The 24,675-nt window shown below is 33.1% G+C and overlaps 2 protein-coding genes, 1 long non-coding RNA gene and 1 pseudogene across 3 annotated transcripts; 1 reads left to right on the forward strand and 3 right to left on the reverse strand.

Annotated features, from left to right (window-relative positions):
* Window positions 1-573: 573 nt before the first annotated feature.
* LOC117906600 lies at window positions 574-3,101 on the reverse strand (annotated as a pseudogene).
* A 249-nt stretch (window positions 3,102-3,350) lies between these two features.
* On the reverse strand, window positions 3,351-6,045 carry LOC117906599 (dihydroflavonol 4-reductase). The gene is made up of 6 exons (XM_034819698.1): window positions 5,855-6,045; window positions 5,589-5,758; window positions 4,553-4,747; window positions 4,076-4,235; window positions 3,805-3,997; window positions 3,351-3,688 (listed from the first exon to the last, which is right to left on the reverse strand). Exons 1-6 carry the CDS (start codon window positions 5,970-5,972, stop codon window positions 3,511-3,513), a joined length of 1,014 nt encoding a protein of 337 aa, XP_034675589.1. The 5' UTR covers window positions 5,973-6,045; the 3' UTR covers window positions 3,351-3,510.
* A 9,894-nt stretch (window positions 6,046-15,939) lies between these two features.
* On the reverse strand, window positions 15,940-18,287 carry LOC117906273 (dihydroflavonol 4-reductase-like). The gene is made up of 6 exons (XM_034819252.1): window positions 18,121-18,287; window positions 17,866-18,035; window positions 17,260-17,457; window positions 16,688-16,847; window positions 16,393-16,585; window positions 15,940-16,301 (listed from the first exon to the last, which is right to left on the reverse strand). The coding sequence occupies exons 1-6, from the start codon at window positions 18,257-18,259 to the stop codon at window positions 16,127-16,129; spliced, it is 1,035 nt and encodes a 344-aa protein (XP_034675143.1). The 5' UTR covers window positions 18,260-18,287; the 3' UTR covers window positions 15,940-16,126.
* A 2,059-nt stretch (window positions 18,288-20,346) lies between these two features.
* On the forward strand, window positions 20,347-20,947 carry LOC117905902. The gene is made up of 2 exons (XR_004649746.1): window positions 20,347-20,497; window positions 20,631-20,947. It is a non-coding gene; the product is annotated as an uncharacterized LOC117905902 (long non-coding RNA).
* The last annotated feature ends 3,728 nt before the right edge of the window (window positions 20,948-24,675 follow it).

The raw sequence follows: 24,675 nt of genomic DNA on the forward strand, positions 1-24,675 counted from the left end.
ATTTATAATTGTATATTTTAAAATTATAATTCCATATCCATATTTTGTAATAAATATTTTATAGTTATTTTATATATCTCCAATACTTTAAATATAAATATTTTATAAATAAATTTATTACTTAAAATTAATGAAAATAATTTGAAGTTAAAAATGTGTCGATTTGATGATTTAGAATAAATTTTAAATTAATTTTATTCAACAACTTTAATACTTAAATTAAAATAAAAAATAATAAACTTAAAGTTAATAAAAATTTAAGTTAAAGTCAACTTAAGTTATTAACTAATAAATATTATTGAAAAAATAATTTGTTAATGAAAATCATTAATGTAGAAAATCATTTTTAAGAGCCTTTTACAAAATTATGAAGACTCTTTACGTATTAATGGTTACGTTAGCTTCAAGAGTAATTTGGTTGGTTCTTTATACAAAAGATAAATGCATTTTATATCCCTAAATGAAAAGATATGAAAAACAAGATCCATTCATGTGATTCTAATAATGTTTCTTGTTTTATCAACTTTAACATTAAGGGTGGTATCAGATGTTACTTTTTAAATGATACAAGGATTACTTGGAATTTGAATAAGACCATTCATTTGCAAAAGAAATGGAAGCACACTGACACAGCCCACATTTTTCATTTTCTAACGAATGCGACATTTCATTGCAACATATAAGACACCATGCTTGAAAATGATAGGCAGTCTCTTTCTCGCTTGTGTCATCGACGCGGATTTAGCTGGAAAGGGAAAGCAAACCCTTCTCCTGGCATGTTTTGATAGCTCCAGTTAACATGTCCTCGAAGCTGTGTTTGCACTTCAATCCCAACTCAATCAGCTTTTTAGAAGAGAAAGATACACCTTCCAAATTCTCGTCCATGTCCTCCAACCTAAGTACGTAGCCCATTGATATGTAATTTTATTAGCCCTTAGCAAAGCAAAACTAATGAAAAAAAATGGTAGTGGGGGTGGGATTACTAAGATGGGACATGATATTCCGGGAATTTTTGGTTGTGCAGCTTCACAAGATCGAGGATGGTAGCGTCATGGGAAGAGCAAATGTAGCGTCCTTCTGCTTTAGGGTGCTCAAAATAAGAGTATGTGGGCGCTGCTCTATTATTGAATAACGAGCCCCATTCCCTGCAGGTTTAAAGCACAACAGATAAATCACTGGTTGTAAAATTAGGGTTGTTTGATGAAGATGACGACGACGTCCGCCACAAGGATCTTATACCTGTGATGGGGGACAGTGAAGTTACGAGACTTGGTGGCATTGTTGGTATGAGAAACGGACCAACCACAAGTGTTGGTATGATTGTGATAAAATCAATGCCATTCTCTTGTGCGAATTTCCAAGCTGCTTGCTCTGCTAATGTCTTGGAGACGAAGTACATCTGGACAGGACAGGGAATCATCAATTATAACTAGTATTCCAGAACCCTCAAAATTTGCAAGTAACTTATATATATATAAAACCTCTATGACCTGAGGCTTCTATGAATAAATTCTATGGGACAATACTAACCCATCCAGTCATCTTCCTAGCCATGCAAAATTCAACATCACTCCAGCATCTTTCATCGTAGGCCGACTGTTTGTGTTGTTGCATCATGCATGCAGACAGTTCCAGCGGAGGATATGAATACAAGCCTACAAACCGTTTTCGCCTTAGCGCATGACTTCATTATGCGCAACATCCCATTAATCGTTGGCCTTATCACTTCATTCTGCAAAAGAAGTACTCCTGACTTTCAAATAGCCATATGCCATATCCTACAGAGAATTTGTTTCCTATTGAGAAATCCCAGTCTCTCTAACAGGAAAATTAATCAAACCAACGTACCTCAGGGTCTTTGGACTCAAAATCCATGGGCGTGGCTAGATGGAAAACACCAGTGCACCCCTGAATGGCCTCATCGAAGCCTTCCATAGTGATAACTGCGTCTCTGCATTTGGCAAGTCCAGCAAATGCTGCACCTTCCTCAAGTTCTCTGCACTCGTAAAAATGTCAACGTTCAAACAACAATATATGCTAAAAGACGAAAAAGGAAGGGTGGGAAAGTGTCCATAAAACAAATTACACCACCTCAGACCTCAGTTTTCTTCGAAATTATATATATATATATATATATATATATATATATATATATATATATAAATAATATATTCATTAATTAAGAAAATTAAATTACAGCACTCAACTGGCATCGCGGACAGTGACCCGAGCCACGTAACCGCGCTGGAGGAGTCTCGTAACAAGCCATCACCCAATGAAACCAGCTGCGCCAGTCACGCCTACCGTCTTGGCCATTATTTTCAAAATTAAGGACGAAATCAAAGAAAATAATTAAAAGATAGTTAATTTGAGGAAGTATTAATATTGCTTGATGAAGTACTGATATTGGCTCGTTTCTGGTGATGGAAAGAGGATGAATGGTTGCATTTTATACACCGGATTTCATCGTTGTCGTTTACGCTTGGGCATGTATGCTACCAGTAGGTTTGGGCACGTGGGTGGTAGCTGGGTGGCAGACCAGTTGATGAGATTAAGAGATTTCATTACTTTAGCAGCACATAGACAGTGGCAAAATGAATTGGCTTTGTGTGTCCCATACGTGGCATGAAAGGACAGCGCGGCTACGTGTAACTTGGTGGTGTCAGGTGGCATGGAATTAAACGGTCAAAGATCACGTGGCACAATCCTCCCAAACACATAAGGTGTCGATGCCTGTCAATTTATTGCTTCATTCTTCAATCATCACACTCATCGCAAAAGGGATTTTGTTATTATTCCCAGGAATCTTTTAAATAAAGAAGAAATTTGACATGGTTCTTTTACAATATGATTATTTTTATCTATATCTACGATATTGAGGATGGACTGCATTGTTGGATTTGTTTTTAACTAGTGATTTTTAAACTTTGTCCGATTGCTTTGTGATATTGCATATGGTTTTGTGATACAATATCATAAACTTTCATCCACTAATAAAAAAAATTACTACATATTAACTATTTGCAAATTGCAAGTCTTTGTAAAATAACTCTCATGAGAAGGAAAAATAAGACATTAAGACATCAGACACTCTAAGATCCTTTTTATCATATTAAAAAAAAAAAAGAAAACACCCCTTTATCATATAAAATTTCCATTAATGGAATTTGCAGAAGAAAAATGTTGTAGATGATTGCGGGTCCAAAAACAAGCTTTTGTCACATGGGCTTCACCCTATGCAAACACAAACGACTAGGAGAGACTGGGCTCATGGTGGGGGAATGCATGCCCATGCAGAGACCACCTTGGGCCATTCCGTTTTATTAAAGCTCAAAGGGAACGAACTCTCATTTCCGGCACATTGACCATTAGAATAATTTCCTTTAATGGATAAAATAGTAGACAAATTTCATACATAGTTGGCCAAATCAAACTACCAGAAAGCCTTGATTCCACAGAATGAAGGACATTTCTACGCTCTCGCTAGAAAGCCTGACAGAAATTCTTCTTCTAGGTCTTGCCATCTACAGGTTTCTCATGTGAAGGGGGAAGCAATCCCTTGGCCCGGCATGTGTCCACAGCTCCAGTAAACATGTCCTCTAAGCTGTATTTAAACTCAAACCCCAAATCTGTCAGCTTCTTGGAGGAGAAACAGACACTCTTCAAGTTCTCATCAACACCTTTGAACCTGGGCACCAACATTCAGTTAGCTCTATAAAACAGATGCCCTTATTTTAATCAAGTCCCAGTGCTATAATCCAAAAACAAGGCATGTCAAAATTTAGGAAGGATTTAAAGGCTTACTCTGTGGGGATATTATACTCGGGGTATTTTTCTCTAAGCATTTTTGCAAGATCGAGAATGATACAATCGTTGGAGGAGCAAATGTAACGTCCCTCTGCCTTAGGATTCTCAAACAAGTAAATATGAGCATTGCAGAGGTCATCCAGGTGAACAAATTGGCCCTGCCGTATAATTGAATAATGAGCTTCGTTTCCTGTAACCAAACACAAAAATAAGGTGAATAGGGACAGCACTCATGCTTTTAAGTACTCTGGCAGAAAAAAAGAAGTACCGGTGATCGGGGAAAGAGCAGTTATGAGGCTTGGAGGCATTGATGACATTATGAAGGGGCCAACCACAAGAGTCGGTATGATACTGATGAAGTCAATGTTATTTTCCTTGGCATACTTCCATGCAGCTTGCTCAGCCAGTGTCTTGGAGACAAAGTACATCTGAACAGCAGAAGAAAATGTTTCTCTTCTAAGTTGTTGCCTTCTAAAAAACTTCCTTGAAAGCATTTTACAGGTTTGGTATTTTTCACCTCTAAAAATTCCTTCAAATGGATGAGAACATACAGATAAAGTTTAAAATTTAATTCAAGTTGTGAAAATGATTTTGAAACTTTGGAAAACCATGACGTTTTCAATTGAATTAGAGCATTTCAATGATTTTCAACATATGTTTTGCTATTTGATAATTTTTTGAGTAACCACTTCCTGAACATTTGTATATGAGTATTATATCAAAAACTAGAAGTTGAAATACAAACCCATCCAGTCATCTTTTTCGCCCGGCAAAATTCCATATCACTCCAGCAGCTTTCATCGTACACTGGCAGTTGGTGTTCTTGAATGTTCACAGTTCCTGCAGAGGACGTGAATACAAGCTTTCTGACAGTCTTTGCGGCAGCACACGATTTCATTATGCCCAACATCCCTTCAATAGTTGGCTTTATCACTTCATTCTGAAATACAGAAAAAAACAATCAACTTTGTAATTATAATCTATAGTTATTCATGAACAAACAGCCATTTAATTTGTGGACAATCAACCCAAACATGTCGGAATTCAGTAATATAGGGACCACACAACCTCAAGGGAGCTTGATCGAGTCCAGAGTGGGTTTCAAAGAATAAGCACATGTGCTTTAGAAACTAAAAACCAATTACGGTATCTCCCACTCGCATAAAGAAATTGCTTTCCCATTTTGAAATAGCAATTTCAGGGGAAGAAGATTGTCTTCCAAACCCTTTATCCGACGCCCCTTTGGTATATCCGTTTCTGGTCTTTTAATTTTCCTATAGCCACCAGAGGATGGTCGCGGATTGGTTGGTGACGCAAATTCTACTCCAAATTGAATAGGGCAGAGCCTGGTTCGATTGACAAAAGTGAAGAAGTTCTCTGAAATTGGTCACCGCCCATATGAATGGACTAGAGCCAGACTCACCCACTTTTCTACTGTTTTCTTATCAACCTAATTGACCATTGTATTCTGGACAGGAGGATACAAAAAAAATCACTCAATACACACAGTCTACATCGGAAATCACAGGACCTATGGCAAAGACAATATACTGTTATCGCCATGTCATCTGTGATACCCACTAAGATTTCAATTTGGGGAGCCAAAACCCAGCAGCCACTGAAAAAGGGCATGACTCTTTCACCTGTTGCCGCAACAGCCAGAAACACCGGCCTGTCCAAGGTTCTAAATCATTCTTCTTAAATTTCCTTAAAAGATTTTGTAGCACACCCAGGCACATGTAATTTAGGTATTTCCAGGTATTTCATTCTGAGAACAGTACCTCAGGATCCTTCGATTCAAAATCCATGGGTGTGGCAACATGGAAGACGCCGGTGCAGCCTTTAATAGCTTCATCGAAACTTCCTGCATCAGCAAGATCTGCCTTCCAGAGAGTCAGATGCGTCTCCGCTTTGGGCAAGTCCAGCAAATGCTTCACTTTTTTCACGTTAGCTGAGCACAAAACAGTCACAAAATCCATCAACGATTGTGGGTCAATTAAAAGAAAAAAAAAAAGAGCGAAGAAGTAGAGTGAAAAAGAAACCGTACTTGGATCGCGAACGGTGGCCCGAACAGTGTAGCCGCGCTCCAGGAGCCTCATGACCAGCCATGAACCGATGAAACCGGAGGCACCGGTGACGCACACGGTTTCACTTTGTGAACCCATACTTCTCAAAAATAATCCGAGGAAGAAAATGAAAGCCACAAGAAAGATTAGAAGGCCCAAATTGTTTTGTTGCTTCCTCGCCGATTCCAGGATTATATATGCACTCGATTTCATGAACCCATATCTAACACCCTGTTTTGGCCTCGTTTAGACGGGTTGGTGGTGTGGGCCTCTACGGTTGTAGCACGTGGATGGTAGCTCCTACCTGCTCACTCTTTCTAAGGATTGTAGTTTCGAATTTGCAAGTTAAGAGTCTTCCAAGAGCGTCACAACTTCTAGAAATCCAGAAGGTTAGCTGGTCATGCGGGCGGTGTCCCATCGCTCTCGGGGTCCAATAGTTTATTCACCATCATAATAAATTCTCGCATGATTCGGGGAAAATGCACTTCAACACAGCGTGAGCCCTTTGAAATATCTTCTATAGCAAGAAGCAAGCCACCAAATCTTCCAATGAATATATATATCATTTGCGATGGGAACTCGTGTAATTGTCGAAAAGAGTTCAAAAAAAGAATGGCAACGAGGAACAATCTTTACACGATTAATTTCTTATCTGATCCGCTAATGACAACTTGGGATATACTTCTTTCCCATTTATGCAACGAGGCAAAATCATCAGAATATGGAAGATCGTGATGGCCTCCCCATTACGCAATCAGAAGATCAGGAGTCCAATATGCTCGTAGGAACGCTACTGGAAAAGGCATAAAGAAATAAAGGAAAAATGATAAGTGATGAAATAAACAAAAATTCAAGTATTAATGACTAAGAAGCTTTCCCCCATTCATGGTCCCTACTCCCTAGTTGACTGATTGAAAAGTGACAACTGAACCCACGACCTACAGCTACACTATTTTTTTCCACAATTTTTTCGTGGCACTGCTTTCTGCTCCTTAGTGGATGCCCAAAGCTCTTGACGAAGCTTTATGATGAAAATTTTAACCTTTATTTAAACCAAATGCACTTTGTAATTGGATTGAGAGATGGATGATTAAACTTTTGATCAGCTATGCTTTCTTAGGATACATCTTCATTTTATTTGTAATGCCCTCATAGTTAATTTAAACGAGTTTCTTATTTTTAAAGCACTCCCAAAATCCTTTTTAAATCAAAACACCAATTTTATAGAGAAATAAGATTTTAAAACTTGACAAATATTTTGAAGTAAAACCGAGATATAAAGTGAATTAAGAAACATAAAGTAATTGTACCCAAATTTTTATTTATTTATTACTATCACTTTTTTTTTTCCTCGTCTTCTTCCCTCTTTCTTCCCTCTTTCTTCCCATCCTACCTACCTACTCCACCTAACCCCCCTTGCCCATTCCCTTCTTCGCTACCCGCCTCCCCTCTTAACTTCTTTTCTTTCTTTTATATATTTTTTATTTTTTTTATTATTTTTTTCTCTATTCTTTCCTAGACCAAGAAAAAGCCACATAGGGACACCAAGACGGTCGCTTGTCTCCGTCCCCATTTCTCCAATTTTCTTACTCTCCTTTCTTCTTTCTTTTGCTCCTCTTCCTTTTCATTTTCCTTTTTTTATTTTATTTTTATTTCCCAAAAATCTATTAACCCTCATTGCTACCGGTGACACCATCGGCCAGTTGCCACGGTGAGCTACTGCCGGCCGGTGATCCCATTCCCTTCTCTCACATTCTCACCTTATCCATTTTTTATTTTATTTTATTTTCCTTTTTTTTGTTTTTTCTTTCACTTTCTTTCTTTCCCCTTCAACTTCAACTCCACCTTTTTATTATTCATTTTATTTTATTTCCCTTTTTCATGTTTTTTTCTCTTTCTCTTTTTCCCCTTCAACTCCATTATGAGTCAATCCATAAGTTCTTTAAAAAGTATAAGTCTATTTATGCATTTCTTTATTTTATTTTATTTTTTTCTTGATTTGATTTCAATGGTAATTACGTGTGAGATTTAGATTTTGAATTAATATGAAATTTGGGCTTTGGTGAATTAATATGAAATTTGTGTTGTTGATGAAATTTGTTGGATTGATTTATGAATTATATGGATTTTACCTTTTTAAATTATTTAATTTGACATGAGATGATTGTGAGTTATTTTGGGTTTGATTTTGATTATGGATTTGGGTTTGCATATTAAATTGGATGATGGGATATGATATTTAGGCTTAATTAAATTTATTTTGATTTTTTTATATTTTATGTTAGATTGATTATGTTTGTATATTGACTCATAATCTTGAAATTTTGGATAGCGCTTATAACAAATAAGATATTTTTTTGAGTTATATTTGTTAATTTGAGTCCATTTTAATTGATGAAATTTATTGAACAAGTTTGAATTTGAGTTTGAATATTTATTTTGGACTTTGTACATTCCTGAATATTTACATTTAACTATTTTTGTTTTTACATGAACCAATTTCATTACTCTCATAGGAATTCTATTGGCCAAGTTCAAATTTATAACATATGGAGAATGAAATTTCGTGGAAGGAAATGAGGCTTAGAAAGATCGTAAATGAAACATTGAATTTGTTGTAAGGCTGTTTGGGCATATGTTTTATTTCCCACCACTATTTGTTTTATTTTTATTGGTTTATGTAAATATTTGTTTATATATATTTACTCATTGCTTACAAAATTAAATATTGAACAAATTTGAAATTTTGTTTAAATAAGATAAATAATTCAGTAAATATGTTTTAATAAAATAATAGTTCTTAAATATTCTTTTTACTAAAAGAAAGTTTTTTATTAATAAAATTCAAAAAAATGTTTTTCGAAAAATCCAAAAAAAATTGTTTTTAATTAAAAATCATTTTTAATAATAATTATTCGAAAATTTATTTGTTTAACAAAAAAATTTAATTTTTTAAATAAAATTGTTCAAAAAATGTTTTTTTAAAAATAAATTCTCTCTCTTTTAAGTAGAATGAAATTAAAAGTAATTTTTGTAGATAACAGTCTTAAATAACTTTTTTTTTTTTTAATAAGAATAGAGTTTTCAAATTGAAGTTATAGAAATCATTTTTTTTAATAAAATTGGATTGAAAATATTTTTTATAAATAGAATCTGTTAAAAAAAACATTTTTTTAGATAAAAAAATAGAAATCAAATTAAAATACATTTGTAAATAAAGTTGTAAAAATTTATTCATTTATTGTAAAATAGTAAAAATAATTTTTGTTATCAAATTGAAATTTTGTAATAAATTATTTTGATACAATAAGTATAAATAATTTAAAAAAAAAAATTGAATACAAATGAAATTGAATCAAAGAAAATAAATGAACTATTTTTTTTGTAAATAAATAAATTGGAATTATTAATTCAAAATTGTTTTTAACAAAATCATTTGAAATTTCTTGAAAACTAATTCTTTGATTTTTTTTTTATTTAGTTCAATAAATTATTTTATATAATTCTTTTGTCATTTATTTTGTGTATTCTTCTAATCCGATTTTATCATCATTTTTGTGTATATTGATTTATATTCTTTATTTTGGTATTCATGATTAATTAATTAATTGTTACAAATCCTTCTACTTGTTTAGTAGAAATCGAAAATATATGAATTTAGAAGGGTTTTATGATTTACTATCTTGTCTTCCCAAAAGGTAAACCTGATCCCTGAATTCAAACTCAATTTTTTGCAAACATATTTTTCAAATAACTAGTCATATGTTTTTTTTTTTCTTATTTTGTTTTCTTCTTAAAAAATAAAACAAAAATAAATGGTAACTTCAAGTTTTTTTTTTTTTTTTTCAAAAAGTCAAATTTTCACAAATAAAAAGTGAGTCTTATCGAGCACATGAAAAATATGGATCCACATAATATTTATCATAATTTCTTGTATTTGTAATTCCAAAAGCTTTACCAATAAAAAAATGCATACTCATCTTGAAATTAATGACTTTGAATCAATCTAAATCCAAATCTATAGATATTCAAAGTTGTCTCTAAATAGATAAGACTCAGAAAAAGGTAAATTGCATCTAATCAATAATAAATTGAACAAAATTATAATAAACTAATAAAAAATACACTAAAATTTACTATTAAAAAAATATGAAATTTCTACCATTTTTTCATTTAATCAATCTCTCTCTCTATATATATATATAGATTAAATGATATTGTATATTAGCATTTAAATTATATTATAAAAATATTTTTTAATTCTTTTTTATTTAAAAGTTTATTTTTTAATCCAAATTTTTTGTTTTACAAAATTAGCAATATACAGAAAATTGAAAAATTATAGAAAATAAACAAGAGAAATGAATTTATGATCCATTAATATGTATATCCCATACTCAAGAAAAAAAAAATGATTGATTGAATTATTTCATCACTTCCCTAATTTTATATTTGATTTAATATTTAATTTAATATAAGATTTGATGAGTAGTAATATTAATATTTTTTTTCTTGATAACTATGCATCTATCTCCATCCCTTATCCTTTATTTCGTTTATTCAATTCTCAGAGACGATGTCGATTTTCGGAGGGAGAAAACATTAATGTTAGGGAGATGAAGAACCCAAAACATGGTTTCAGTGGAGAGATTAGTGACGGAGAAAAGTGATGGGCTGTCTCTATTAACAATTCAGGATGGACACAGAAGACCCAAATGCGACGTTTACGGTGGAGAGGAGAAGCGGAGAAACACATGCCCACGCATTGCCGTAATCAAATTCCCCCTCACAAGTTATTTTTGTTGCTCTGTTTTTCATTCCAATCTGCACAATTTTTATTTTGTATTTCTCCGTGTAGTGGGGTCATGTTTTGTGACCCATTCTGAAATTTTGAATTTAGGCTCAGAAGATTTCATAGACCGAAGCCAATGTACAATCGTACAGGCAAAATACACAAACATAGTACATAACCATGACATTTCCACAGCAATGAGAGCAAAGTACATAAGTCACAGTTTTAGTGGCCCACATTGTCGCCTAATATGGTACAACCATGAAGTCCATAAGAAATATGATAGAAGAGAGTGATAAGAGTTCAAAACTGCTGGCTTCTTTGTTTCTCATGTGGCCACGGTTCAAAGTATCGGCCGAGTTCGGTATGACTTGGCCGAGATCGGTACGACTTGGCCGAGTCATATTCGTCTCGAGTCTCTTCGTACTGAGTCTGATACCTAATATCCAATGCGATTTAAAACTCAGACTCAAATTAAGAATTGTTTTAATCTCGGTTGACTCGATCTGGGATTCCGAGTTGACTAGGTCGAACCTTCCGAGATATAAAAAGAAATCATTTTTTCACTTCGAAATCATAGCAAATGAACAACAATTGAGATCTAAACTTAAAAAAACTTTTAAAAAATCAGAGATTGCCTTCAAAAGGAAAAACTTTTTAACAACCAAAACCCATGACCCATTATAAAGAAGAAGAAAGTCATCGATCTAACCATGAGTGTTGAAGGTGTATAAGAAAAGGGGGTTGAGGGCATCACTAATTGCAGAATGGATGTGAAGCGATTTCGATAGCGTCGATGGAAATGTAAAAACTTTTTAGATTGATTATTTTATAAGGTGATTAATTCCATTTCGTGTAAGATGTCTATATTTTAAGAACATTTAATCTTGTGGATCAGTTGGCGCATCATTGTGAAGGAAAGTTAGTGAGTGTTGAATGAAGGAAGAGGGCCCTTTCTAGTACTTCATTCCATGCGTTCCCGTTTTGTAGTACAATCAAAATCAAATAGCCCACTAAAACAAGGGTTTTGCTTACTTTTCGGTCAATAGGATAAAACACATGTAAAGGTCACTTAATAAAAAATGAAAACAATCCAATTGTACAGGTTACTAACTGATTAAGGAACTAATCCCATCCACCTCACATGGTTATTATCTTTTACAACAACCAATTATATCATTTTTGAAATTATTTTGTAAAAGTTGTAAAATAAATAAAATTTTGTACAAATAAAAATTTTGTGAAAGAAAAGTTCCTATTTATTTTATAATATAAAATTTTAAAAAAGTTAAAATTTGGAAGGTAATTTGTATCCTCTCAAAATTTAAATTTTTTTTTATTTAAAATTTTATTATACATAATGTTCATCGATTACAAGTATAATCAGTATGAATACATAAATATAATTGTTATTTGAAGAAGGGAAAATTTTTTTTAAAATTAAAAAATTTGAATATTTTGAAGGTAATGATTCCTCACATTCTTCGTGCTCCATTAAATGGTTTAATATTTTAAGTTTAAAAATTTTTAGTTCATAATTTTCATCAAAACTTAGTGTAATTAGTACAGATACATAATATAATTGCTATTTGAAATGTAAAAAATTCTTAAAATTAGAAAAATTGAAAATATTATTTTACTTTTAAATTTTTGTATGGATTATTTCCATTAATTTTAAGTGTAATAAGTATGATTACACAATATAGTTATCATTTGAAGTGCAAACAATTCCTAAAATTAAAAAATTTGTAAAATTTGGAGAATACAAAAAATGTGAGAAGAGATGAGGGAAAACAAAATGAAGGAGAGGCATAAAGGAGAGATACAGGGGATAGAGAAAAGATACAAGCAACAAAAGAAAACGGAGAAAAATGGTTGGAAAGAGGAGAGATAGATAAAGGGAGATACCGACTACCTATTGCAAATTTTTCTCCACATTTTTTCAATTCATTTTCCATTTGGATGGAAAGCTTTTAATCCAATGGCCAAAAAATTTAAAGGTATGGTACCCACTTCAATTTCGCAGAATTTTCCCTAAAACAATTTTTAATAGAATTATGGTCATTCATATTATTGACCATTCTTGTGGAATTATTAGAAAAAACCTCTTATTCCCCTTACTTTCGGGCTTGAGGTGGCAAAGCATCCTAAATTTAGGTGAGTCTGGAGACAAGTGGAAGCTGCACATCCTTTTGCAAAGTGTTGGTTGCCTCGTCTATTCCCAACAAAATTAGGTTTAGGAGTGTGTCGAGTAAGTTACAATTGGGCTCCCTTAGGATCAATGGTTTCTTTCCTTTTTTTTTCTTTTCTTTGTTAATTTCCACAATTAATTTTATAAAATGCTTATTCTAAAACCCATTGAGTATGATAAAATTAAATATAATAATTGCATAAAAATATAAGAAGAAAATGTAAATCAATAATTTATTCTATTGCATCACTGAATGCATTATTGTCATCTATCTCCCCTTCATGTATATCACCGTTGTGTACCTAGCTATTTGAACTCCATCCTCCATCCGTTTAGAAATTTAAATTTTTACCAAAAAGGAGTAGCCAAAAAGAATAGAAAGCAATGTTGTGCCATATTTTGTCCAAAAAAGAAGGGTTGTGACATATTTTTGCTATAAACTATATATAGGCTGATCATCCATTATAAATCAGAAACTACAAACTATGTATAGGTAGTGGGGGAACTATAAATTATGTATGGGCAAAGGCGGAAACTTTTGTTCATGGTTTTGAAAATCAGTCACGGTTCCGGTTTAGTCCAACTAATTGAACTGGAATCGAATCGGTTGAATTAGCAGCCAAACCCATTGAACCGATGGTCAAACCCGTTGAACCCGTGGTCGGACTCGTTGAACCGACAGTTGGATCGATTAAACTGACAATCAAACTGGTTGAATCGACAATCAAATCGAATGAACGAACCGATTCAACTTATGCATTTTGCACCGAAACAACAACATTTCCTAAAGGAATCGAATCACTCTATGAGGAGCTCATCTGACCCATTTACCATCAAACCCAATAAGCTTTTAGTCTTTTAATGATTCTTGCATGCCTTTTATACCCTCACAATCCCTATATATATTTTATCCATTTTCAATGTGGGATTAGTTCGTGAAAAGAAAAAAAAATCTGCAAACTTGGGACCTTTAGGTGTAAAATTGAACCTAAACTATTAAACTATGAAACTTCTTTATTATATTATATTTGCAAATAAAAATATATAATAAAATTAATATTCTTTTTCAAAAGTATTGGCTGAGTCCGGTACGACTTGGCTGAGTCGTATCCGCCTCGAGCCTTTCTGCGTCGAGTCTGATACCTGATACCCGATACGATCTGAAACTCAGACTCAAATTAAGAATTGTTTTAATCTCAATTGACTCAATCTGGGATTTCGAGTTGACTAGGTCGAACCTTCCGAGTTACCAAAAGAAATAATTTTTTCACTTCAAAATCATATCAAATGAACAACAATTGAGATCTAAACCTAAAAAACCTCTGAAAAAAATCAGAGATTGCCTTTAAAAGGAAAAACTTTACAACAACCAAGACCCATGACCCATGACCCATTATGAAGAAGAAGAAAGACATCGGTCTAACCATGAGTGTTGGAGGTGTATAAGAAGAGGAGGTTGAGGGCATCACTAATTGCAGAATGGATGTGGAACGCCTTCAGTGGTGCCGTTGGGAATGCAACAACAGTTGTTGCCCTTCTCTCTCTACTTTTTTAGCCCTATCTCATCATGGTGTGGGTGAGTCCTATGAGTGAATTGGTGATATTGAAAAAAGGGTCGTGGGTGTGAATTGGGTATTTGGAGAAAGGATATTCGTAATATATTAATTGATTTTTTAAACTATTATTTCATATGATAATGATTTATTGTTTTATATATAATGGTGTGATATAAATGATATGTAGTGCATTATTTTATATGGTAATAGTAGCATATTTGGTGTATTAATTTCTTATTAACAATCTATTCAAACCATTTAATTTGTTATTATATTAATATTATTAAAATCATTTAATCAAAATTAAAAATGGAATTGATGATCGAGTTATGTCTTTTAGTAAAAATATTATTATATATGAAATAAATAATTTAAATTTTTTAATATTATTATAAATTGCTTTCTGCAAAGGCTTTATAATTGTTTAAATAGTAGTAAATGTGAAATAAATTTTATTTTATAATTTTTTAAACCTATTTAATTATAGTTATTTTTCTAAATTTTTTATAATTTTAAAAAAATTTTAATTATCATATTTTGTGTATCATCAGATACCGAGTTGAAACACCGAGACCGATGTGCCTCGGGACCGTCCGAGTTAATGACCGATACCGCGACTTTGAGCCATGACACTTATGGAACTCAAGAGGCAGAATGAAGTAAAGAAAATATATATATGAGTATAAATATGTATTAGTAATCTCTTTTGTACATTAATTTACCAAAAGACACCATCACCATCACCATCACCATCACCATCACGAACCGCAGGTGAATTCAAACCCTAGATGAACAGCAGGGGATCCTGATGAGAGCAAAATCTTTAGATGAAAGCTTTGAATTGTTTTGATGAGAGACGACCTAGGTTTGATCTTTGGCCTGAAGCATCTCCATGGTAATCGCTGGACGTTGTGGAGTTGCAGAGAGAATGCCTCAGAAACCAAAAGCTAAACGGCCTACGATAGAAATAGGGTACTAGTTCTTCCTTTTATATATATATATTGGGTCTTATGGTAGCGAAAGGAAAAATTGCATCTATAGAACCCAATATCTGCGGAAGAAAAAAATATTGTCCCACAATAGGCCTAGAGTTAAGGTTAGAATAAAACCACATCTATAGACGCAGAACCTGCCATGATCGGGACAATACACTTTCGCCGGAAAATTTTCCCCCGAATTTTGGCTCCACCAGTACGTGTACAGACTGTCAAGGTTTTCGTGCATGTACATGTTCTGTTTAGGTGTGCGGGTTTTATTGACTGTCTCTAAAGTTGTGTGACAATATTCATCTTCTTGTATTGGTCTGTAGAGAACTGAGACAAGTGAAATTTTGGCACCAATTGGGAAGGAAGGTGTAATAAACGGACCAATCACGAAAGAGGATGAATGTTAACAAGATAAAAGGCCTTTCTGTTAGGCAAAAGGCCAAAGAGATCATGGTTATTGACAATGTATATTATATATGGGTAATCTTGTATTATTTGACCCTAAATAATGAGGGCAACAGAACCGAAGCCGGCCCATGTATAAAGGCAAATGATCACACATCAAGCATAGTATATAATCATGAAATTTCCATGGAAATGAGAGGAAAGCACCTTAGTCACAGCTTCAGTGGCCATCATTATCGTCCAATAGGGTACAATTATGAGGTCTAGAAGAAATATGATAGAAGAGAGTGATAAGAGTTCATAATTCCTGGCTTCTTTGTTTCTCATGTGGCACCAGGAGATGGCATGAGCCCCTTCTCTTTGCATGATTCAATGGCTCCAGAACACAGATCCCCAATGTCGTATTCCTCTGAGTTGTACTTAAATTTGTAGCCAAGGTCTAATAGTTTCCTAGAGGAACAAGGGATAGATTTCAAGGATTCATCCACACCCTCAAATCTGAGTAAAAATCACAGTACCAAGTTCATCAGGCAGGAGGTAGAGATGAGTCAGTGCATCAAAATTAAACAGAGCATATGGTGATGCGTACTTGGTTGGGATATTGTACTCTGAGTACTTGAGGCTCAATGATCTTGCTAGCTCAATGATATTAAAACAATGGGAAGAGCAAATGTACCGTCCCTTTGCCTCTGGATGTTCAAATAGGTATATGTGAGCATCACATAGGTCATCTACATGCACAGCTCGTCCTCGAGCCAACAAGTTGCAGCCAGCTTCCTCTCCTAGAGATTACATATGGTAAGTTGTACTGTGAAAATATAGTTATGGTAAATAAAATCGCACAAGTTGCCAGAGACCAAGACAGCGAAGAATTTCAGACGTACCAGTGAGTACCGCGAGTACAAGTTTAGCGCTAGGAGGCAGGGAAGGTGTAACAAATGGCCCCATCACAACAGGGGGTTGAATGGTAACAACATCCAGGCCTTTCTCTTTGGCGAATTCCCACACAGCTTTCTCGGCTGTTGTTTTAGCAATAAAATACATCTGTAACAAAATGAAAACTTAGACTGGGATCATTAGATTATGGCTACAGTTCATGGCTATTGAAGATCAGTCATTAGATTTTGTATGTTGATCCTAAATAAAATAGCTGCTGAACATGACCTGTTGGAGTTCGCTAACTATGACAGTACTAATTAGGTAAAAGTGAAATTATTTTAATTTACTCATAATTTTGGAATAATTTGGAATTCAGTAATTGTTCGAGAGTCAATTAAATCATTTGAAGTGAATCAAGTGATCTTGAAAACAAGTCATGACTTTTCACGGAGGAAATTAAGCAATAACCTTTTAAGATATGCTTTTGCAATGGAAAATGTTATTAAGGTTATAATCACAGGTCCAAATTAAATAGAATTTTGAAAAAAATGTGATATGAAATGGAAAAAATGCTGACCCACGCAGTCATCTTCTGAGCCTTGCAGTAGTCGACGTCAGTCCAAAAGCTTTCATCGTACTCAAGCGGGAGTGGTTCTGGTCCAACTGTAATGGTTCCAGTGGTTGAAGTGTAGATGAACCGCTTGACGGTCTTGGCCTTGGTGCAGGCTCTCATGATGTCTAAAACCCCATTCACTGTTGGATCTATCACTTCATTCTGCCACACCATTAATATTCTAATATCTTCATCAATACTTGTCATTCACCGTTATCAGGAACAATATAGATTATTTCAAGAATCATTAAACTGTAAGTTTGGCTGCAGTAGCATTCCTGCAATATCTATCATTGTTATCATATGGGTCAGGCTGTTGGGGGAAAAACAGAAGTTCTTGCCCATAGGTTCAAAAGACTCGCATGCATCAAATTTCATTCTTTGTTTGCCAGTTCAATTTTCAACTGTGTTAAAGATTTAAAGGAAGAAGAGTTTGCTGTTCCTATCAGTGAAGAGAGGTCCGACAGCCCCTTTCATGGAAATATCACTTAAAAATGAAAAGGAAAAATAAATAAAATAGAATAAGATAACTGATCGTGGATCCTCGAAGCATGCTCTAAGAAAGAATACCTGGGCATCCTGAGTCGATATATCCATAGGGGAAGCCACGTGGAAGACTCCAATACATCCCTGAATAGCATCGTCAAAACTTCCCTCTTCCTTCAGGTCTGCTCTCCACAAGCTCAGGTGTGTGCTGGCTTTGGGCAACTCTAAAAGATGCTTCACCTTCTCCACGTTGCCTGCACCAAACCCAAGTTACAAGATTGTAATTAAGAATTAATGTTATTAGAAAATTAATTGGGCAAGGCAGTGAATGAATAGTACCAGGATCGCGTACGGTTGCATGAACATAGTAGCCTCGTTGGAGAAGCTTCATAACCAGCCATGATCCTATGAATCCCGAGGCGCCCGTGACGCAAACGGTGCCCTTCCCACCTCCATCATTCTCACCTCCTTCCTTCATTTTTATGAAATTGAGATATTCAGAAATTTTTTCGTACTTGTATTAGTAAACTCAGAGAAGAAGGGAGCAGGTTATCTGACCTCACAGCCACGTAAGTGGGGATGAAAATGCTCGAGGAAATTCAATGTACAGGTCCCAGAATGTTTGGCCCCGGCCCGTAGTCATTATCATTGCTGTCACCGGCCCTTGAATAGTTTCATTTTATCACTAGTCCGCGTCCGCAGTCACCGTCATGGTTGTATTTTAAACGGTGCCCTTCCCACGCAGCTTTCTCGGCTGTTGTTTTAGCAATAAAATACATCTGTAACAAAGTGAAAACTTAGACCGGGATCATTAGACTATGGCTACAATTTCATGGCTATTGAAGATTAGTCATTAGACTTTGTATATTGATCCTAAATAAAATAGCTGCCGAATATGACCTGTTGGAGCTCGCTATTTATGCTAGTACTAATTAGGTAATAGTGAAATTGGTTTTATTTACTCATAATTTTGGACTAATTTGGAATTCAGTAATTGTTCGAAAGTCTATTAAATCATTTGAAGTGAATCAAGTGATCTTGAAAACAAGTCATGACTTTTCACGGAGGAAATTAAGCAATAACCTTTTAAGATATGCTTTTGCAATGGAAAATGTTATTAAGGTTATAGTCACAGGTCCAAATTAAATAGAATTTTGAAAAAATGTGATACGAAATGGAAAAAATGCTGACCCACGCAGTCATCTTCTGAGCCTTGCAGTAGTCGACGTCAGTCCAAAAGCTTTCATCGTACTCAAGCGGGAGTGGTTCCGGTCCAACTGTAATGGTTCCAGTGGTTGAAGTGTAGATGAACCGCTGGACGGTCTTGGCCTTGGTGCAGGCTCTCATGATGTCTAAAACCCCATTCACTGTTGGATTTATCATTTCATTCTGCCACACCATTAATTTACTAATCATCAATGCATGTCATTCAACGTTACCGGGAACAATATTAATCGCTTCAAGAATCATTAAACTATAAGTTTGGCTGCAGTAGCATTCCTGCAATCTCTACCATTATTTTTAGTAGGTCAGGCCATCGGGGAACAGAAGTTCTTGGCTTCTTGTCGATAGGTTCAAAAGATAAAAGATTCCCATGCATTAGGTTAATATTTTTTGTTGCCAGTTCAAATGTGAACTGTGTTATGGTGCAAAGAAATAATTAATTATTGTTCCAATCAGAGAAGGGAAGTCGGATAGCCCCTGTCATGGAAATATTAGTCAAAAATGAAAAAGACAAAATAAATAAAATATGATATCGGATCGTGGATCCTCGAAGCATGCTCTAAGCCTCAAAGAGCTTGACCACAATCTTTGCAGTATACATATTTACATTAAATAATAAAATAAATAAATAAATAAATAACCTGTACATCCTGAATCGTTATGTCATAGGGGAAGCGACGTGGAAGACTCCAATACATCCCTGAATAGCATCGTCAAAACTTCCCTCTTCATTCAGATCTGCTCGCCACAAGCTGGGGTGGGTGCTGGCTTTGGGCAACTCCAGAAGATGCTTCACCTTCTCCGCGTTGCCTGCAACAAACCATAGTTATAACTTTGTAAATCGATGATAGTTGCATGAACATGGTAGCCTCGTTGGAGAAGCCTCATAACCAGCCATGATCCTATGAATCCTGAGACCCCCGTCACGCAAACACTGCCCTTCCCACCTCCATCATTCTCTCCTCCTTCCATCTGTTTTATGAAATTGAGATATTCAGAATTTTTTCATATTCTGTAATGTCGAAAAAGCAGCAGAGTAGATTACCACGACTCACGGCCACGTGATCAGCAGTGACGAAAACCTGGCCGTAATCATTATCATGGTTGTTGCCGGCCCCTGGAATGGTTGTATTTTGTGACAACTCACAAGTTGGTAGGCACTGTCATGGTTATATTTTAAATGATATAAGAATAATAAACCCTAAACGTATTTTCAAATTTTCAGATTATTTTTTAAGATGAGTTCTATTCGTGCAAGTTTGTGTATGCTTAAAAAGCATTTCATTTTGTGGATTAGTTGACGCGTCAGTATCAAGGAAAAAAAATAATTAGTGAGTTGAATCTAGGACTAGGGGCCCTGTCTAGTCCTATTTCATACCAACCGTGCCCATTTTGAAGTACAATCAATAGCCCACCAAGAAAAGCCTCCGGCATAAGATCATCGACAAGAACTTTAGCCAACCATATCATTGGCCACTCTCTTGAACTTTGGGTAAGTTACAATTCGGTACCTTAGGATCAATTGAGTTTTTGTTTTTGTTTTTGATCTCTTTAATGTTAGGTTCATATCAAAATAACTGTAAAGAGCCCTACATGAGTGATAAATTTTCTTTCAATTTCTTCAGTAATCATACCAAATACCCAGCTGATCATGCGCGCATTCAGATTCTTTCATGGAAAATGTGGGGAGGGGTTTTAGGTCTGCTGGATGCGAGCAACTTTGGGCTCTCAATGGTTGAGGAATACGACTATTAAAAACACCTTATGGTAGCCCATTTATTTATACTTTGAATTGTAAATCCTTCCTTGGATGTTTTTCATTTTTCTTTCCCATCTATGTTTTTTCCGTATATACTTTACATGTTCATCTTCATATCATAATTAATATTTTCTCTCTCATGTCTCATAATATTATAAAGATATCTACACTTTCCTTATTCAATAACCATATCTTATTTTTCAAATAAATATTAATTGTAGAGTTGAGAATTTGATTATTAGAAGTTGACTGATTAAATAATTAATAGTTACTGAATAATTAGCTAAAGTTTAAATATTTGGAAAAAATAAAGACTTAAATTAAGAATATGATAAAATATAGTTTTATTGTAACACAAGATTTAATTAAATTAGTAACTATGTAGGCATAGTATATGATATTTTAAGAAGATGAGAGATAAATAAATAAAATCTATTAAGAAAGATGAAAGTGGCGTTAAAGCCATTGCTAGAAAGGAAAAAAAGAAGAAAGGATAGCAAACCACAAAACCACTTAGAAAAAAAAAAAAAAAAAAAAACCCTAGATAGTTGACTTACTAGAAATGTTTGAAACATCGTTTGATAGACTAAACATAATCAATTTCATATGAAATTTTAGGAAGATATTCTACTTTATATAGAGAATATTGTTACAAAATTGGATTTTGGATCCAATGTTGGGTTTTTGGATTTTAGTAAAAAAATTTATAGATATTATTACTGAAAGTTAGATCTATTTATTTATTGTGATATTTTGCAAGTGATTCAAAGTATATGGTTATTTTTTAAAATTTATTTGCAATTATATGTATTTTTAATTAATTTTTAGTAAAAATTATGTTAAAATAAATTTTCAATAATTATTTGTTGATGAGACAATTCATATAAATCAAAGAGAAATATTTATCAGAAGCATTAAAATTATTCAAACTAATTATTAGTGATTTATTAGTGATATATTAATGTTAAAAATATGTGAAGCTTCAAAATTACTTGGATGTGTTTAGAAGATGAAATTAAAATTTATTAGTGATATATTACTGTTACAAATAATGGAGATTATTTGTCAAGAATTTAGGAGTACTTTTATATATTTAAACTAATTATTTTAAATTATAGCATAATATTATTTGAGTTAAGATTAAATAATTATATTATATCATATTTATTTTGCATCCGTATGGAAAGAAAAGTAAATAAATAGTTGTGTGAAATAGAAATAAGAATAAAAAGACCTTAAAGAAGACAAAAATGAAAAGAAAAGAAAATAAGAAATAGGACCCTAGAGATAGCAAATCAAGAAGGAGGTGAAATTTTTAGTATACGAAAGACACGAAATTTTATTTTAGAAAAACCCTGAATGAAGTGTATATTTGGATACAAATGTGTATCTTTCGATAAAAGTTCGATAACAATAATACATTAATGTTTAATTGCCCTTGAGACCTAGCTCAAGTGGTAAAAGGATAGAGAGGATTTGTGGGAGGTTTCGTGTTTAAGTCTTAATGGGAACAAAATTTACCTATCAATAATAATAATAATAATACATTGTCTAATCGAATGTAAATATTTGCATCATATTTGTCTTTGGATGAAGGATTGATTTAGCAAAAATGATAATTTGGATGGATTTAATTTTGTGTAAATAATGTTTCATTTCATGTATATCAGGTAAATGAAATATTATATTCTGATATGCAATGTTATTATGTTCACCTAGAATTTTTTTAATTCCTTTGGGTGCAAGATGCCCTAATAAGTAGTGTGAAAATGCGTACCTTTTTCCCTAAATATTTTAGACTTGGATATAATTTATGAAAACCATAAAAAGACTAAATAAAGTTCCAACAAGTCCCACAAAGCGAATAACAACCTAAATGATTGTTTTTAATTTATGTTAAATGTTCTAACGTGTATTAATTTGAGTTATATGAATTACTGTAACTTAATCTCTAATTTTTTTAAAAAAATTTGTAAAGAACCTTTGAGAATATTTTATCATGGAAATTATTGTAAAAATTTAGAATAATCACCTTGAATAATAAGATGATTAATAGAGTTATAATACTTATAAATAAGTCATGGTTGGTTTGAAAAAAAAAATCATATAGTAAATTTTAGTTTAATAAATTTATTTGAAATTAGATTTCAAATTATTAAAAAAAAAAAAAATCAAGTTTTCAGGTAGATTTCTAGCTTAGACAGCATTATGAGAAAACCACAACAAAGAACAAAAGTAGAAATGAGAAAAATAAGAAAATGATAAAAAATAAATAAATAAATAAAAATAAAAAACACACACACACATACAAAGCACATAGCCATTTACATAGTTCAAATTAAAGCTTATATTTATGCATGAAGATGGGGAATAACTTACATTATTGTTGAAAAAGATTACAACTTGAAGCTTTCAAATCCCAAATTCTTAATTACACCCAAAAAAAGACTCCCTCTTTTAAGTTAAAAGCTTTTCTTATATAGTTTCCTAATTACATAGAAAATTTTCATATAAGAAACTAATGATATAATTGTCAAATATACCTATTCCTAAAAGAAGATCTCACAATAAGATATTTCATTTATGATAATAGGAAACTCCTTTAAATGAATATATCATATTAAGAAACTATTAATGACGTTTCTAATTAACTCAAAATGGAATATGAGACATTTTTCAACAATTTCCATGTTGGCTTAAATTTCTAAGATTCAAATAAAATTAAAAGTCTTTCATGTTACTTTATTCTCACATTTTTACTGAGCCTTCAAATGCTACCAACACCGTTAAGTCTAAACAATTAATTCTAGGAATGAATTTAGTCATCATATTTGTTGGAATGTCCACTATAGGGATTTTTTTTTCACTATAATAGCACCCCATGCAATCACATCTCTAATAAAATGCATTCTAACTTTAATATATTTGGTCTCTCATGGAATATTTAATTTTTAATTAAATGTATAACACTTTGGTTATCACAATACACAATAGTCAAACCTTGTTTCATAAGCCTAAATCACCAATCATACCCTTAAGCTTAAATAGTTTCTTTCACTACTTCTACTACAATCATGTATTTTGTTTCATTTGTTGACAAAACAACTATAGATTCCAAGGTTGTTTTCCAACTAATAACACTATAACATAAAGTGAATACATATCCTATTAGAGACCTTCTATCCAAATCTCCAGTATAGTCAAAATCAATATAACCAACAGTTGCCTTAGAGACTTACTTCTCTTATTATATACTAAGCCAACATGCGATGTTCCTCTCAAGTATTGAAGCATTCATTTCACTAACTGCATGTCTGACCTAGTGCAAACTATAGCATACATGATCTTTCCCACTGAACTAGCATAAAAAACATGACATGTGTTCCCCCTCTTCCTTAATCTTTGGTGATAAAACACTTAAAAGTTTGAAGTGAGCTACTAATTGAGTACTCATTGGTTTTGACCCTTACATTCCAAAATGTTCCAACACTTTCTCAATCTTTTTTGGTGAAAAATACAATTTCCCCGACTCTCAATCTTTATGAATCATCATACTTAATATTTTCTTCACAATTTTAAGGTATTTCATTTTAAACTCCCCTTTTAAGTTAAGTTTTAAACCAATTGACATTAGACATATTCTTATAGCTAGGTAATTAACACGTCATCAATACAACAATAAATAAGTGAAAGAATCATTAAAAAAAATTAATTTTTTTTTTAAATTCCTTGTGATGAACACTTTTTTCATACTTAGTCCTAAAGTAGTTATTACCAATCATAAAAGTATCAAACCTTTTATATCACTTCCTAGAAGATTACTTTAAATCATAAAAATATTTTTTCAACAAACAAACATAGTCTTCCTTTCCAGAAATAATGAATCCCTTAGGTTGATGTAAACAAATATG

This window comes from Vitis riparia, chromosome 18 (genome assembly GCF_004353265.1).
Source record: "Vitis riparia cultivar Riparia Gloire de Montpellier isolate 1030 chromosome 18, EGFV_Vit.rip_1.0, whole genome shotgun sequence".
In the NCBI taxonomy this organism is placed as follows: Eukaryota; Viridiplantae; Streptophyta; class Magnoliopsida; order Vitales; family Vitaceae; genus Vitis; species Vitis riparia.

What these genes read in the sequence shown, in the direction of transcription:
- LOC117906599 (XM_034819698.1), bottom strand. Translation starts at nt 5,972, where the DNA reads ATGGGTTCACAAAGTGAAACCGTGTGCGTCACCGGTGCCTCCGGTTTC. An exon ending in CGAAAAAGATGACTGGATGG is followed by an intron (nt 4,236 to 4,552) that starts GTTTGTATTTCA and finishes TCTGCTGTTCAG; the next exon opens with ATGTACTTTGTCTCCAAGAC. An exon ending in GAGTATAATATCCCCACAGA is followed by an intron (nt 3,689 to 3,804) that starts GTAAGCCTTTAA and finishes GTTGGTGCCCAG; the next exon opens with GTTCAAAGGTGTTGATGAGA.
- LOC117906273 (XM_034819252.1), bottom strand. Translation starts at nt 18,259, where the DNA reads ATGAAGGAAGGAGGTGAGAATGATGGAGGTGGGAAGGGCACCGTTTGC. An exon ending in CTCAGAAGATGACTGCGTGG is followed by an intron (nt 16,848 to 17,259) that starts GTCAGCATTTTT and finishes ATTTTGTTACAG; the next exon opens with ATGTATTTTATTGCTAAAAC. An exon ending in TGTACTCGCGGTACTCACTG is followed by an intron (nt 16,586 to 16,687) that starts GTACGTCTGAAA and finishes TGTAATCTCTAG; the next exon opens with GAGAGGAAGCTGGCTGCAAC.